The sequence below is a fragment of the Coregonus lavaretus genome (assembly GCF_964263955.1).
Source record: "Coregonus lavaretus genome assembly, chromosome: 21".
NCBI lineage: Eukaryota > Metazoa > Chordata > Actinopteri > Salmoniformes > Salmonidae > Coregonus > Coregonus lavaretus.
Window position 1 is genome coordinate 4,282,688 of NC_140008.1, and position 14,409 is coordinate 4,297,096.

General features: G+C 43.3%; 1 protein-coding gene across 1 annotated transcript in view; it reads right to left on the reverse strand.

Moving 5' to 3' along the window:
- Positions 1-14,409, reverse strand: part of tle3a (TLE family member 3, transcriptional corepressor a) — an 80,492-nt gene that overhangs the window by 14,846 nt on the left and 51,237 nt on the right. Inside the window, exons 9-12 of the mRNA XM_084185906.1 lie at positions 9,650-9,769; positions 9,194-9,244; positions 7,021-7,170; positions 6,178-6,310 (exon numbers count right to left, since the gene is read on the reverse strand). Of these exons, the coding sequence (XP_084042032.1) occupies positions 6,178-6,310; positions 7,021-7,170; positions 9,194-9,244; positions 9,650-9,769 (454 nt within the window). The remainder of the gene's footprint in view (positions 1-6,177; positions 6,311-7,020; positions 7,171-9,193; positions 9,245-9,649; positions 9,770-14,409) is intronic.

The window sequence follows — 14,409 nt, forward strand, 5'->3', positions numbered from 1 at the left end:
CAGCTATTTATATGGCTGTTTGGATTCAAATCATTTATTGTTTAATCTGTCGGGAAGAACTACATCAAGAACTGCATGCTGTGTCCAGAGAAGGACAGAAGAGGCTCCGGGACTGGTATCACCAAGGTGGGTGCTACATGTTCAGCCATGGTATCACCAAGGTGGGTGCTACATGTTCAGCCATGGTATCACCAATGTGGGTGCTACATGTTCAGCCTTGGTATCACCAAGGTGGGTGCTACATGTTCAGCCATGGTATCACCAAGGTGGGTGCTACATGTTCAGCCATGGTATCACCAAGGTGGGTGCTACATGTTCAGCCATGGTATCACCAAGGTGGGTGCTACATGTTCAGCCATGGTATCACCAAGGTGGGTGCTACATGTTCAGCCATGGTATCACCAAGGTGGGTGCTACATGTTCAGCCATGGTATCACCAAGGTGGGTGCTACATGTTCAGCCATGGTATCACCAAGGTGGGTGCTACATGTTCAGCCATGGTGTCACCAAGGTGGGTGCTACATGTTCAGCCATGGTATCACCAAGGTGGGTGCTACATGTTCAGCCATGGTATCACCAAGGTGGGTGCTACATGTTCAGCCATGGTGTCACCAAGGTGGGTGCTACATGTTCAGCCATGGTATCACCAAGGCGGGTGCTACATGTTCAACCATGGTATCACCAAGGTGGGTGCTACAGGTTCAGCCATGGTATCACCAAGGTGGGTGCTACATGTTCAGCCATGGTATCACCAAGGTTGGTGGTACATGTTCAGCCATGGTGGACCAGTACCTGTGGAGGAACTGACTATTGGAGAAGCAGTGTGATGCACTGATGAAGCGCTCCGGGTCTGTTTTGGCAGACTTCTAGGCTTGGGCGGTATAACGTACATACCATACACCGGGGGGAAATAGCCACAGGATGGTTTTTCAATACCATTGAAACTACAGTGGGGAAAAAAAGTATTTAGTCAGCCACCAATTGTGCAAGTTCTCCCACTTAAAAAGATGAGAGAGGCCTGTAATTTTCATCATAGGTGCAAGTCAACTATGACAGACAAATTGAGAGAAAAAAAATCCAGAAAATCACATTGTAGGATTTTTAATGAATTTATTTGCAAATTATGGTGGAAAATAAGTATTTGGTCACCTACAAACAAGCAGGATTTCTGGCTCTCACAGACCTGTAACTTCTTCTTTAAGAGGCTCCTCTGACCTCCACTCGTTACCTGTATTAATGGCACCTGTTTGAACTTGTTATCAGTATAAAAGACACCTGTCCACAACCTCAAACAGTCACACTCCAAACTCCACTATGGCCAAGACCAAAGAGCTGTCAAAGGACACCAGAAACAAAATTGTAGACCTGCACCAGGCTGGGAAGACTGAATCTGCAATAGGTAAGCAGCTTGGTTTGAAGAAATCAACTGTGGGAGCAATTATTAGGAAATGGAAGACATACAAGACCACTGATAATCTCCCTCGATCTGGGGCTCCACGCAAGATCTCACCCCGTGGGGTCAAAATGATCACAAGAATGGTGAGCAAAAATCCCAGAACCACACGGGGGGACCTAATGAATGACCTGCAGAGAGCTGGGACCAAAGTAACAAAGCCTACCATGAGTAACACACTACGCCGCCAGGGACTCAAATCCTGCAGTGCCAGACGTGTCCCCCTGCTTAAGCCAGTACATGTCCAGGCCCGTCTGAAGTTTGCTAGAGTGCATTTGGATGATCCAGAAGAGGATTGGGGAGAATGTCATATGGTCAGATGAAACCAAAATAGAACTTTTTGGTAAAAACTCAACTCGTCGTGTTTGGAGGACAAAGAATGCTGAGTTGTCCAAAGAACACCATACCTAATGTGAAGCATGGGGGTGGAAACATCATTCTTTGGGGCTGTTTTTCTGCAAAGGGACCAGGACGACTGATCCGTGTAAAGGAAAGAATGAATGGGGCCATGTATCGTGAGATTTTGAGTGAAAACCTCCTTCCATCAGCAAGGGCATTGAAGATGAAACGTGACTGGGTCTTTCAGCATGACAATGATCCCAAACACACCGCCCGGGCAACGAAGGAGTGGCTTCGTAAGAAGCATTTCAAGGTCCTGGAGTGGCCTAGCCAGTCTCCAGATCTCAACCCCATAGAAAATCTTTGGAGGGAGTTGAAAGTCCGTGTTGCCCAGCGACAGCCCCAAAACATCACTGCTCTAGAGGAGATCTGCATGGAGGAATGGGCCAAAATACCAGCAACAGTGTGTGAAAACCTTGTGAAGACTTACAGAAAACGTTTGACCTGTGTCATTGCCAAGAAAGGGTATATAACAAAGTATTGAGAAACTTTTGTTATTGACCAAATACTTATTTTCCACCATAATTTGCAAATATATTCATAAAAAATCCTACAATGTGATTTTCTGGAGAAAAGAAATCTCATTTTGTCTGTCATAGTTGACGTGTACCTATGATGAAAATTACATGCCTCTCTCATCTTTTTAAGTGCGAAAACTTGCACAATTGGTGGCTGACTAAATACTTTTTTTCCCCACTGTATTTCTTTGAAGTTTTTCAATACATTTTTATATTTGTAGCTACTTTTTAAGTAAATACCTGCACTTAACTTGTGCAATACTTTAGGAGATTAAGCAAACCCAGTTCTTCATTTCACCTGTCACATTATTTTACAGCTGATGAAACTGAGGAGTATTTCTGTCTGAAATAAAGCCCTTTTGTGGGGAAAAACTCATTCTGATTGGCTGGGCCTGGCCCCCCGGTGAGTGGGCCCATGGCTGCACCCCAGCCCAGTCATGTGAAATCCATAGATTAGGGCCTAATTAAAGTATTTCAATTGACTGATTTCCTTAAATGAACTGTAACTCAGCAAAATTGTTGAAATTGTTGCATGTTGCGTTTATATTTTTGTTCAGTATACATTATGAAGCTTACCGTAGTTCCCCAGAACAGTTGAGCCAGTCATGTGTTTGTTTGTAAATAACACAACAGGAGAAAGAGGGATCAGCTGAGTCCAGCTGTGTCTTTGGTTTAACTTGCTAGTTATCTCAGTAAGTGGCTGAATTAATGAGGTGACGGGGCATCATATGGTGTTAGCTTTCTGCCGTGTTTGAGAAGTCAAAGCGCCATAGATGAGTTATCTGTACAGCTCTCCGTTTTTCGGCCCATCTGCTCCTCCCCCATCTTCTCAGAGCAGGCAGGCCCGTTGCCCTAGCGACTTCAAACTCCACACAGACACAGCGTGTAGACATGCAGCTCCAGAGCCTGTACAGTTCTTCCTTCAGACAAGCATGTGTCAAAACTTTGTTCATTTGCAAAATGTCTCTCGTTCACATTCGCTTGTAAATATCCAAACTCACCAAAATGACATTCGGTAGTTTCTGACTGTACACTACTGGTCAAAAGTTTTAGAACACCTACTCATTCAAGGCTTTTTCTTTATTGATTACTATTTTCCACATTGTAGAACAATAGTGAAGACATCAAAACTATGAAATAACACATATGGAATCATGTAGTAGCCAAAAAAAGTGTTAAACAGATTCTTCATATAGCCACCCTTTGCCTTGATGACAGCTTTGCACACTCTTGGCATTCTCTCAACCAGCTTCACATGGAATGCTTTTCCAACAGTCTTGAAGGAGTTCCCACATATGCTGAGCACTTGTTGGCTGCTTTTCCTTCACTCTGCCGTTCGACTCATCCCAAACCATCTCAATTTGGTTGACTCTAATGAACTTATCCTCTGCAGCAGAGGTAACTCTGGGTCTTCCTTTCCTGTGGCGGTCCTCATGAGAGCCAGTTTCATCATAGCGCTTGATGGTTTTTGCGACTGCACTTTAAGAAACTTTCAAAGTTCTTGACATTTTCCGTATTGACTAACCTTCATGTCTTAAAGTAATGATGGACTGTCATTTCTCTTTGCTTATTTGAGCTGTTCTTGCCATAATATGGACTTGGTCTTTTACCAAATAGGGCTATCTTCTGTATACCCCCCCTACCTTGTCACAACACAACTGATTGGCTCAAACACATTAAGAAGGAAAGAAATTCCACAAATTAACTTTTAAGAAGGCACACCTGTTAATTGAAATGTATTCCAGGTGACTACCTCATGAAGCTGGTTGAGAGAATGCCAAGAGTGTGCAAAGCTGTCATCAAGGCAAAGGGTGGCTATTTTAAGAATCTCAAAAATAAAATATATTTTGAATTGTTTATAATTTTTTTGGTTACTACATGATTCCATATGTGTTATTTCATAGTTTTGATGTCTTCACTATTATTCTACAATGTAGAAAATAGTAAAAATAAAGAAAAACTCTTGAATGAGTAGGTGTTCTAAAACTTTTGACTGGTAGTGTATACAGTGGGGAGAACAAGTATTTGATACACTGCCGATTTTGCAGGTTTTCCTACTTACAAAGCATGTAGAGGTCTGTAATTTTGATCATAGGTACACTTCAACTGTGAGAGACTGAATCTAAAACAAAAATCCAGAAAATCACATTGTATGATTTTTAAGTAATTCATTTGCATTTTATTGCATGACATAAGTATTTGATACATCAGAAAAGCAGAACTTAATATTTGGTACAGAAACCTTTGTTTGCAATTACAGAGATCATATGTTTCCTGTAGGTCTTGACCAGGTTTGCACACACTGCAGCAGGGATTTTGGCCCACTCCTCCATACAGACCTTCTCCAGATCCTTCAGGTTTCGGGGCTGTCGCTGGGCAATACGGACTTTCAGCTCCCTCCAAAGATTTTCTATTGGGTTCAGGTCTGGAGACTGGCTAGGCCACTCCAGGACCTTGACTCCTTAGTTGCCCTGGCTGTGTGTTTCGGGTCGTTGTCATGCTGGAAGACCCAGCCACGACCCATCTTCAATGCTCTTACTGAGGGAAGGAGGTTGTTGACCAAGATCTCGAGATACATGGCCCCATCCATCCTCCCCTCAATACGGTGCAGTCGTCCTGTCCCCTTTGCAGAAAAGCATTCCCAAAAAATGATGTTTCCACCTCCATGCTTCACGGTTGGGATGGTGTTCTTGGGGTTGTACTCATCCTTCTTCTTCCTCCAAACACGGCGAGTGGAGTTTTGACCAAAAAGCTCTATTTTTGTCTCATCAGACCACATGACCTTCTCCCATTCCTCCTCTGGATCATCCAGATGGTCATTGGCAAACTTCAGACGGGCCTGGACATGCGCTGGCTTGAGCAGGGGGACCTTGCATGCGCTGCAGGATTTTAATCCATGACGGCGTAGTGTGTTACTAATGGTTTTCTTTGAGACTGTGGTCCCAGCTCTCTTCAGGTCATTGACCAGGTCCTGCCGTGTAGTTCTGGGCTGATCCCTCACCTTCCTCATGATCATTGATGCCCCACAAGGTGAGATCTTGCATGGAGCCCCAGACCGAGGGTGATTGACCGTCATCTTGAACTTCTTCCATTTTCTAATAATTGCGCCAACAGTTGTTGCCTTCTCACCAAGCTGCTTGCCTATTGTCCTGTAGCCCATCCCAGCCTTGTGCAGGTCTACAATTTTATCCCTGATGTCCTTACACAGCTCTCTGGTCTTGGCCATTGTGGAGAGGTTGGAGTTTGATTGAGTGTGTGGACAGGTGTCTTTTATACAGGTAACAAGTTCAAACAGGTGCAGTTAATACAGGTAATGAGTGGAGAACAGGAGGGCTTCTTAAAGAAAAACTAACAGGTCTGTGAGAGCCGGAATTCTTAATGGTTGGTAGGTGATCAAATACTTATGTCATGCAATAAAATGCAAATTAATTACTTAAAAATCATACAATGTGATTTTCTGGATTTTTGTTTTAGATTCCGTCTCTCACAGTTGAAGTGTACCTATGATAAAAATTACAGACCTCTACATGCTTTGTAAGTAGGAAAACCTGCAAAATCGGCAGTGTATCAAATACTTGTTCTCCCCACTGTATATAGAACTTAATGAGCTGGATTGCCTGTCTTTGCAATAAGTTATTTTTGTTTGCGATCTTTATCATATTTAGTTAGCTAATTTTGTTAGCATTCTGGTAATATACTTTTGACCAGAGATCTAAGGGGCCTAATTAAAAGTAGTGCACTACATGGGGAAGTGGGTTCCGTTTTTGGGACGCAGCCAGAGATTGCCAGTGAGTGTGCAGTACTAACCCAGAGCCTCCATGCCAGGGGGTTTGCCCATGATGGGTCGTAGCCCAGGAGTGGTGGAGGTGCCTGGGGTGGGGGCATCGCTACGAGGGGTGGGGGTGGTCGACTTCAGGCCTGGCATTGATGACTTGTCATTCTGCACAGGAAGAGAGAGAGAGAGAGAGGGACGGAGAGAGGAAGAGAGATAGAGATTAACAAATGTGGGCCTGCCAACTGCGTTGCAGACACTCTTCAGTGGATTTAGGCATAACTGTCAGTCTCCCTGTCCTGTCTGTGTGTTTTCAGTAGATGACCGGACGTCAGCCAGAGAGAGAGAGAGAGAGATAATATGATAATACTGTAGCTAGACTTCTGTCTTCTAGTCGCTGTAGAATCTCTGTCTCTAACAGCTCACTGGATTTAACTAACCCAACATTTTATAATTATATATTTCTGCCATGTAGACAGATGACTTCCCAAATGGTACACTTTTCCCGGTGGGCCCTGGTCAAACATAGTACCCTATATATGGAATAGGGATCCATTTGGGAAGCCGTTTAGAGCAAAGCAGTGAGTGAGGGACAGAAGGCTTAATCTCTATTGTAACTAATAGGGTTTTAATAAATAGCAGTTTATTCACTCTGGAAGGACTATCTTAATCTCTATTGTAACTAATAGGGTTTTAATAAATAGCAGTGTATACACTCTGGAAGGACTATGGGGGGTTGACACAACTAGATGGATTAAATTCAGTTTGGACTCCCTTTGCTTTGGGATTGTAAATGCGTTTCTCTCCCTGACCCTCCGTCTCCATGCCGAATCCCCCCTTCCTTCCCTCTCGTGCTCCACGTCTCACAGCGTTCTTACATGGTGCTCCTTGTTCTTGGAGGACAGCGTGCTGCTGGAGGAAGCTACAGAGGCGGGGCTGGTGGGCGTGTCCTTCTGGGGGCGGGGCTTGCTGATGCCGTTCCCCTCGGGCGAATGAGCGGGGCTAGCCCCCCGAGGGGTGGCGGGGTCCTGGAGTAAACAAACAATCACTCTGAGCACACAGCTAAGTAAATACGGTGACACTCTTACAGAACAAACCACGTCCCCTAACCCCCAGAAACCACACCCCTTTCTGTACTAAGTCACTGAGATGTGCCTGGACACAGTCCGTCTCCATGTACGTATTCAGTCAGAGACGTACCTTGATACAGAGACTTTATCTGGCTAAACATCTATAAACAAAGTAAAGTAAGCAAACAGAGTGTTGAGTAGATCACCTGTATGTTGCTATTAGTACAGACTACTGAGCTGAGTAGATCACCTGTACTAATACACCTGTATGTTGCTATTAGTACAGACTACTGAGCTGAGTAGATCACCTGTATGTTGCTATTAGTACAGACTACTGAGCTGAGTAGATCACCTGTACTAATACACCTGTATGTTGCTATTAGTACAGACTACTGAGCTGAGTAGATCACCTGTATGTTGCTATTAGTACAGACTACTGAGCTGAGTAGATCACCTGTACTAATACACCTGTATGTTGCTATTAGTACAGACTACTGAGCTGAGTAGATCACCTGTACTAATACACCTGTATGTTGCTATTAGTACAGACTACTGAGCTGAGTAGATCACATGTACTGATACACCTGTATGTTGCTATTAGTACAGACTACTGAGCTGAGTACATCACCTGTATGTTGCTATTAGTACAGACTACTGAGCTGAGTACATCACCTGTATGTTGCTATTAGTACAGACTACTGAGCTGAGTAGATCACCTGTATGTTGCTATTAGTACAGACTACTGAGCTGAGTAGATCACCTGTACTAATACACCTGTATGTTGCTATTAGTACAGACTACTGAGCTGAGTAGATCACCTGTACTGATACACCTGTATGTTGCTATTAGTACAGACTACTGAGCTGAGTAGATCACATGTACTGATACACCTGTATGTTGCTATTAGTACAGACTACTGAGCTGAGTACATCACCTGTATGTTGCTATTAGTACAGACTACTGAGCTGAGTAGATCACCTGTACTAATACACCTGTATGTTGCTATTAGTACAGACTACTGAGCTGAGTAGATCACCTGTACTAATACACCTGTATGTTGCTATTAGTACAGACTACTGAGCTGAGTAGATCACCTGTATGTTGCTATTAGTACAGACTACTGAGCTGAGTAGATCACCTGTACTAATACACCTGTATGTTGCTATTAGTACAGACTACTGAGCTGAGTAGATCACCTGTACTGATACACCTGTATGTTGCTATTAGTACAGACTACTGAGCTGAGTAGATCACCTGTATGTTGCTATTAGTACAGACTACTGAGCTGAGTACATCACCTGTACTAATACACCTGTATGTTGCTATTAGTACAGACTACTGAGCTGAGTACATCACCTGTATGTTGCTATTAGTACAGACTACTGAGCTGAGTAGATCACCTGTACTAATACACCTGTATGTTGCTATTAGTACAGACTACTGAGCTGAGTAGATCACCTGTACTGATACACCTGTATGTTACTATTAGTACAGACTACTGAGCTGAGTAGATCACCTGTACTAATACACCTGTATGTTGCTATTAGTACAGACTACTGAGCTGAGTAGATCACCTGTATGTTGCTATTAGTACAGACTACTGAGCTGAGTAGATCACCTGTACTAATACACCTGTATGTTGCTATTAGTACAGACTACTGAGCTGAGTAGATCACCTGTACTAATACACCTGTATGTTGCTATTAGTACAGACTACTGAGCTGAGTAGATCACCTGTACTGATACACCTGTATGTTGCTATTAGTACAGACTACTGAGCTGAGTAGATCACCTGTATGTTGCTATTAGTACAGACTACTGAGCTGAGTAGATCACCTGTACTAATACACCTGTATGTTGCTATTAGTACAGACTACTGAGCTGAGTAGATCACCTGTACTAATACACCTGTATGTTGCTATTAGTACAGACTACTGGGCTGAGTAGATCACCTGTACTGATACACCTGTATGTTACTTACCTCATTGGACACATCTACAACCAGGTCATCACTCTTATCCCCATCACTGTCCTACAGAGAGGAACATTGGAGAAACAGTCAAAATTGACATAAAATACCTTTCTATAAACCAGCAGTTCTACTGCGTTAATTCCAATCCATTGCGTCTGTCTATAGCCCTGAATCTCTAATCAACCGTAGCAACTACTCCTATTTCTAATCAACCGTAGCAACTACTCCTATCTCTAATCAACCGTAGCAACTACTCCTAGGCACTACTGTAGATCTGAGGATTGGATTGGTGTAAACAATGTGGTCATAGCTCCATCTTGCCCTCTGATAGGCCAGCTGGAATTGTTGGCATACTGAGCACACCTATTCTGCCCTCTCAGATCTAGTGCCTGGGGGGGGGGGGGGGGCTAGAGGTTATGGGTCAATATGGGGCTGAGGGTCAGAGTGCAGTGTGCGGGGACTTACATATCTGCTCATACCGTCCTTGTCGTCCACTTTGCGTTTCTTAGAGTCCAGACTGTAGTCAGAGGAGCTGTGGTGTTTCTCACTGGCTGTCCTCAAGCTGTCGGTCGGGGAGACGTTATTCTGGAGGACATGCACACACACACACACACATAACACAAAATGTGCCATCCAAGTGAGAATTCTGTCTTTACAATACGTTAATCCCATGCTGTTCACGCTTTGACACGTTAATCTGCTTTCTATAAAATGATTAACGAGAGATAAGGTTTTGTATTTATAATCCCTAGGTTTAACCCAGAAGGGAAATGACTGGTTTTATCACGCTGCTGCCACAGACTGCAGATCTGACTGTAATTTCATCACAATTAAAGAAGACTTGGACTACTTGTAATAGGATTGATCTGATCCCCCTATATTATTATCTATTTGGTGGGTCACTGCTGCTAAATTGGCAACCACTGCTGCTAAAAATGTCATTTTTGTATTTATATATCCCTTTAAAGCCCGATGTGTTATACATGTCACAATGTGCTTCAATCACAATGTGCCCCCCCCCCCCCCACATATTTTGTTTTATAGAGTGCATTCGGAAAGTATTCAGACCCCTTTTTCAACATCTTGTTATGTTCCAGCCTTATTCTAAAAAGGATAACATTATTTTTCCCCCTCATCAATCTACACACAATAACCCATAATGCCAAAGTGAAGATGGTTTTTATCAAACCTTTTTTATTTTAATTTTTGCAAATGTATGGAAAATAAAAAAACGTTTTTACATAATTGAACAGAAATACATTATTTACATAAGTATTCAGACACTTTGCTATGAGACTCCAAATTGAGCTCAGGTGCATCCTGTTCCCATTGATCATCCTTAAGATGTTTTTACAACTTGGAGTCCACCTGTGGTAAATTCAATTGATTGGACATGATTTGACATGATTTGGAAAGGCACACACCTGTCTATATAAGGTCCCACAGTTGACAGTCCATGTCAGAGCAAAAACCAAGCCATGAGGTCGAAGGAATTGTCCGTAGAGCTCCGAGACAGGATTGTGTCGAGGCACAGATCTGGGGAAGGGTACCAAAACATTTCTGCAGCATTGAAGGTCCCCAAGAACACAGTGGCCTCCATCATTCTTAAAAGGAAGAAGTTTGGAACCACCAAGACTCTTCCTAGAGCTGGCCTCCCGGCCAAACTGAGTAATCGGGGGAGAAGGGCCGTGGTCAGGGAGGTGACCAATAACCCAATGGTCACTCTGACAGAGCTCTAGAGTTCCTCTGTGGAGATGGGAGAACCTTCCAGAAGGACAACCATCTCTGCAGCACTCCACCAATCAGGCCTGTATGGTGGAGTGGCCAGACGGAAGCCACTCCTCAGTAAAAGGCACATGACAGCCTGCTTGGAGTTTGCCAAAAGGCACCTAAAGACTCTCAGACCATGAGAAACAAGATTCTCTGGTCTGATGAAACCAAGATTGAACTCTTTGGCCTGAATGCCAAGCGTCCGTCTGGAGGAAACCAGGTACCGCTCATCACCTGGCCAATACCATCCCTAAGGTGAAGCATGGTGGTGGCAGCATCATGCTGTGGGGATGTTTTTCAGGGACTGGGAGATTAATCAAGATTGAGGGAAAGATGAACTGAGCAAAGTACAGAGAGATCCTTGATGAAAACCTGCTCCAGAGTGCTCAGGACCTCAGACTGGGGCGAAGGTTCACCTTCCAACAGGACAATGACCCTAAGCACACAGCCAAGACAACGCAGGAGTGGCTTCAGGACAAGTCTCTGAATGTCCTTGAGTGGCCCAGCCAGAGCCCGGACTTGAACCCGATCAAACATCTCTAGAGAGACCTGAAATTAGCTGTGCAGCGACGCTCCCCATCCAACCTGACAGAGCTTGAGAGGCTCTGCAGAGAAGAATGGGAGAAACTCCCCCAAATACAGGTGTGCCAAGCTTGTAGCGTCATACCCAAGAAGACTCAAGGCTGTAATCGCTGCCAAAGGTGCTTCAACAAAGTACTGAGTAAAGGGTCTGAATACTTATGTAAATGTGATATTTCCGTGTTTATTTTATTTTATACATTTGCTAAAATGTCTAAAAAACTGTTTTTGCTTCGTCATTATGGAGTATTGTGTGTAGATTAAACATTTTCCCTCATCCTTTAATCCATTTTAGCATAAGGCTGTAACGTAACAAAATTATTTTTATCTCACCCGAGTTGTATGCACTCACTAACTGTAAGTCGCTCTGTATAAGAGCGTCTGCTAAAATGACTAAAATGTAAAATGTAAGGCACTGCTCAGTGCTTGAGGCGTCACTACAGACCCCCTGGTTCGATTCCAGGCTGTATCACAACCGGCCGTGATTGGGAGTCCCATAGGGCGGCGCACAATTGTCCCAGCGTCGTCCGGGTTTGGCAAGGGTGTAGGCCGTCATTGTAAATAAGAATTTGTTCTTAACTGACTTGCCTAGTTAAATAAAGGTAAAATAAAATAAAATAAAATAAATACAATTCATCCACCGCCATCACCTCATGTTTCAGCATCATAATGCACGGCTCCATGTCACAAGGATCTGTACACAATTCCTGGAAAGCTGAAAATGTCCCAGTTCTTCTTTGGCCTGCATGCTCACCAGACATGTCACCCATTGAACATTTTTGGGATGCTCTGAATCGACGTGTACGACAGTGTGTTCCAGTTCACGCCAATATCCAGCAACTTCACACAGCCATTGAAGAGGAGTGGGACAACCTTCCACTGGCCACAATCAACAGCCTGATCAACTCTATGCGAAGGAGATGTGTTGCGCTCCATGAGGCAAATGGTGGTCACTTCAGATACGGACTGTTTCCTGATCCACGCCCCTACTTTTTCTTAAAGGTAAGTGTGCCCAACAGATGCATGTACTCCATAGATTAGTTTTATTTATTTCAATTGACTGATTTCCTTAAATGAACTGTAACTCAGTAAAATCTTTGAAATTGTTGCATGTTGTGTTCATATTTTTTGTTCAGTGTAGATTCAAGGAAAAGAGTAAATACTATGCACACACATCTTATAGTACATGCAGCAAAAACCAAAGAGATCGAATTTGGCAAAACTCACCGTGTTCTCTGCTTATAGGAATTGACGATGGCAGGAGAGATGACAATCAATCGGTGATGACATGAAAAGAAAAACAAGCCAGTTAGCAGAACAAAACAAAACAAAACAGCACACAGGATTTGACCGCAGGGCAGAACTCTTATCAGTTTGTGACTCATTGAAGCTGCAGAATAGCCGTTCCAGCCAGTCATCCAGCAGCCTGAGAATGTACCAGCTCATTACCCAAAGAGAATGTAGAAGAAGTCATAAAAGGCTGTGCTCCTCTTAACGAGCTGGCCTAGGGGTAGGGATGGGCGTTTGAAACGATTTCACTGTTCAAACAATATCATGATATTTTTTCTTTGGATACCCGGATAGTCGAAATACGTGTTTTACTTCAACGGAGACTTGCTCGCATGACCAGAGAGATTGCCGGTGCGCTGCACTAAGGGTGCGGGAGGCGGGGAGAGAGGAGCAGGGGGTCGGGTGTGTGTGAAAGTCTGTGGGGCGAGAGAAAGTAGACAAAATTGTTGGCTATTTTGCTGCGCTTCCCGTCCTTGTCTACATTCATTTTAAACCTGTTGGTTGATCATCGTAGACTACCTGCAACCTGGTTCAGGTTATCAATCAACCTACCAGGGTAGTTACAAACAGCACAGGAATTAAATCATCAACATGTATTGATCACATCTTTACTAATGCTGCAGAAATGTGTTTGAAAGCAGTATCCAGATCCATCGGATGTAGGGATCACAATATAGTAGCCATATCTAGGAAAACCAAAGTTCCAAAGGCTGGGCCTAATATAGTGTATAAGAGGTCATACAATAAGTTTTGTAGTGATTCCTATGTTGATGATGTAAAGAATATTTGTTGGTCCGTGGTGTGTAATGAGGAGCAACCAGACGCTGTACTTGACAGATTTATGAAATTGCTTATCCCAGTTACTAATAAGCATGCACGCATTAAGAAAATGACTGTGAAAACGGTTAAATCCCTGTGGATTGATGAGGAATTTAAGAATTGTATGGTTGAGAGGGACGAGGCAAAAGGAATGGCAAATAGGTCTGGCTGTACGACCGATTGGCAAACGCTCTGCAAATTGAGAAATCATGTGACTAAACTGAATAAAAATAAGAAGAAACTACACTAGGAAACAAAGATAAATGACATAAAGAATGATAGTAAAAAGCTTTGAAGCACCATAAATGAAATTCTGGGCAAAAAGGCAAACTCCGCTCCATCATTCATTGAATCAGATGGCTCATTCATCACAAAACCCACTGATATTGCCAACTACTTTAATGATTTTTTCATTGGCAAGATTAGCACATTTAGGCATGACATGCCAGCAACAAATTATGAAAGACAAGCATTGTAATTTTGAATTCCATAAAGTGACTGTGGAAGAGGTGAAAAATATATTATTGTCGATCAACAATGACAAGCCACCGGGGTCTGTCAACTTGGATGGAAAATTACTGAGGATAATAGCGGACGATATTGCCCCTCCTATTTGCCATATCTTCAATTTAAGCCTACTAGAAAGTGTGTGCCCTCAGGCCTGGAGGGAAGCAAAAGTTATTCCGCTACCTAAGAATAGTAAAGCCCCCTTAACTGGCTCAAATAGCCGACCAATCAGCCTGTTACCAACCCTTAGTAAACTTTTG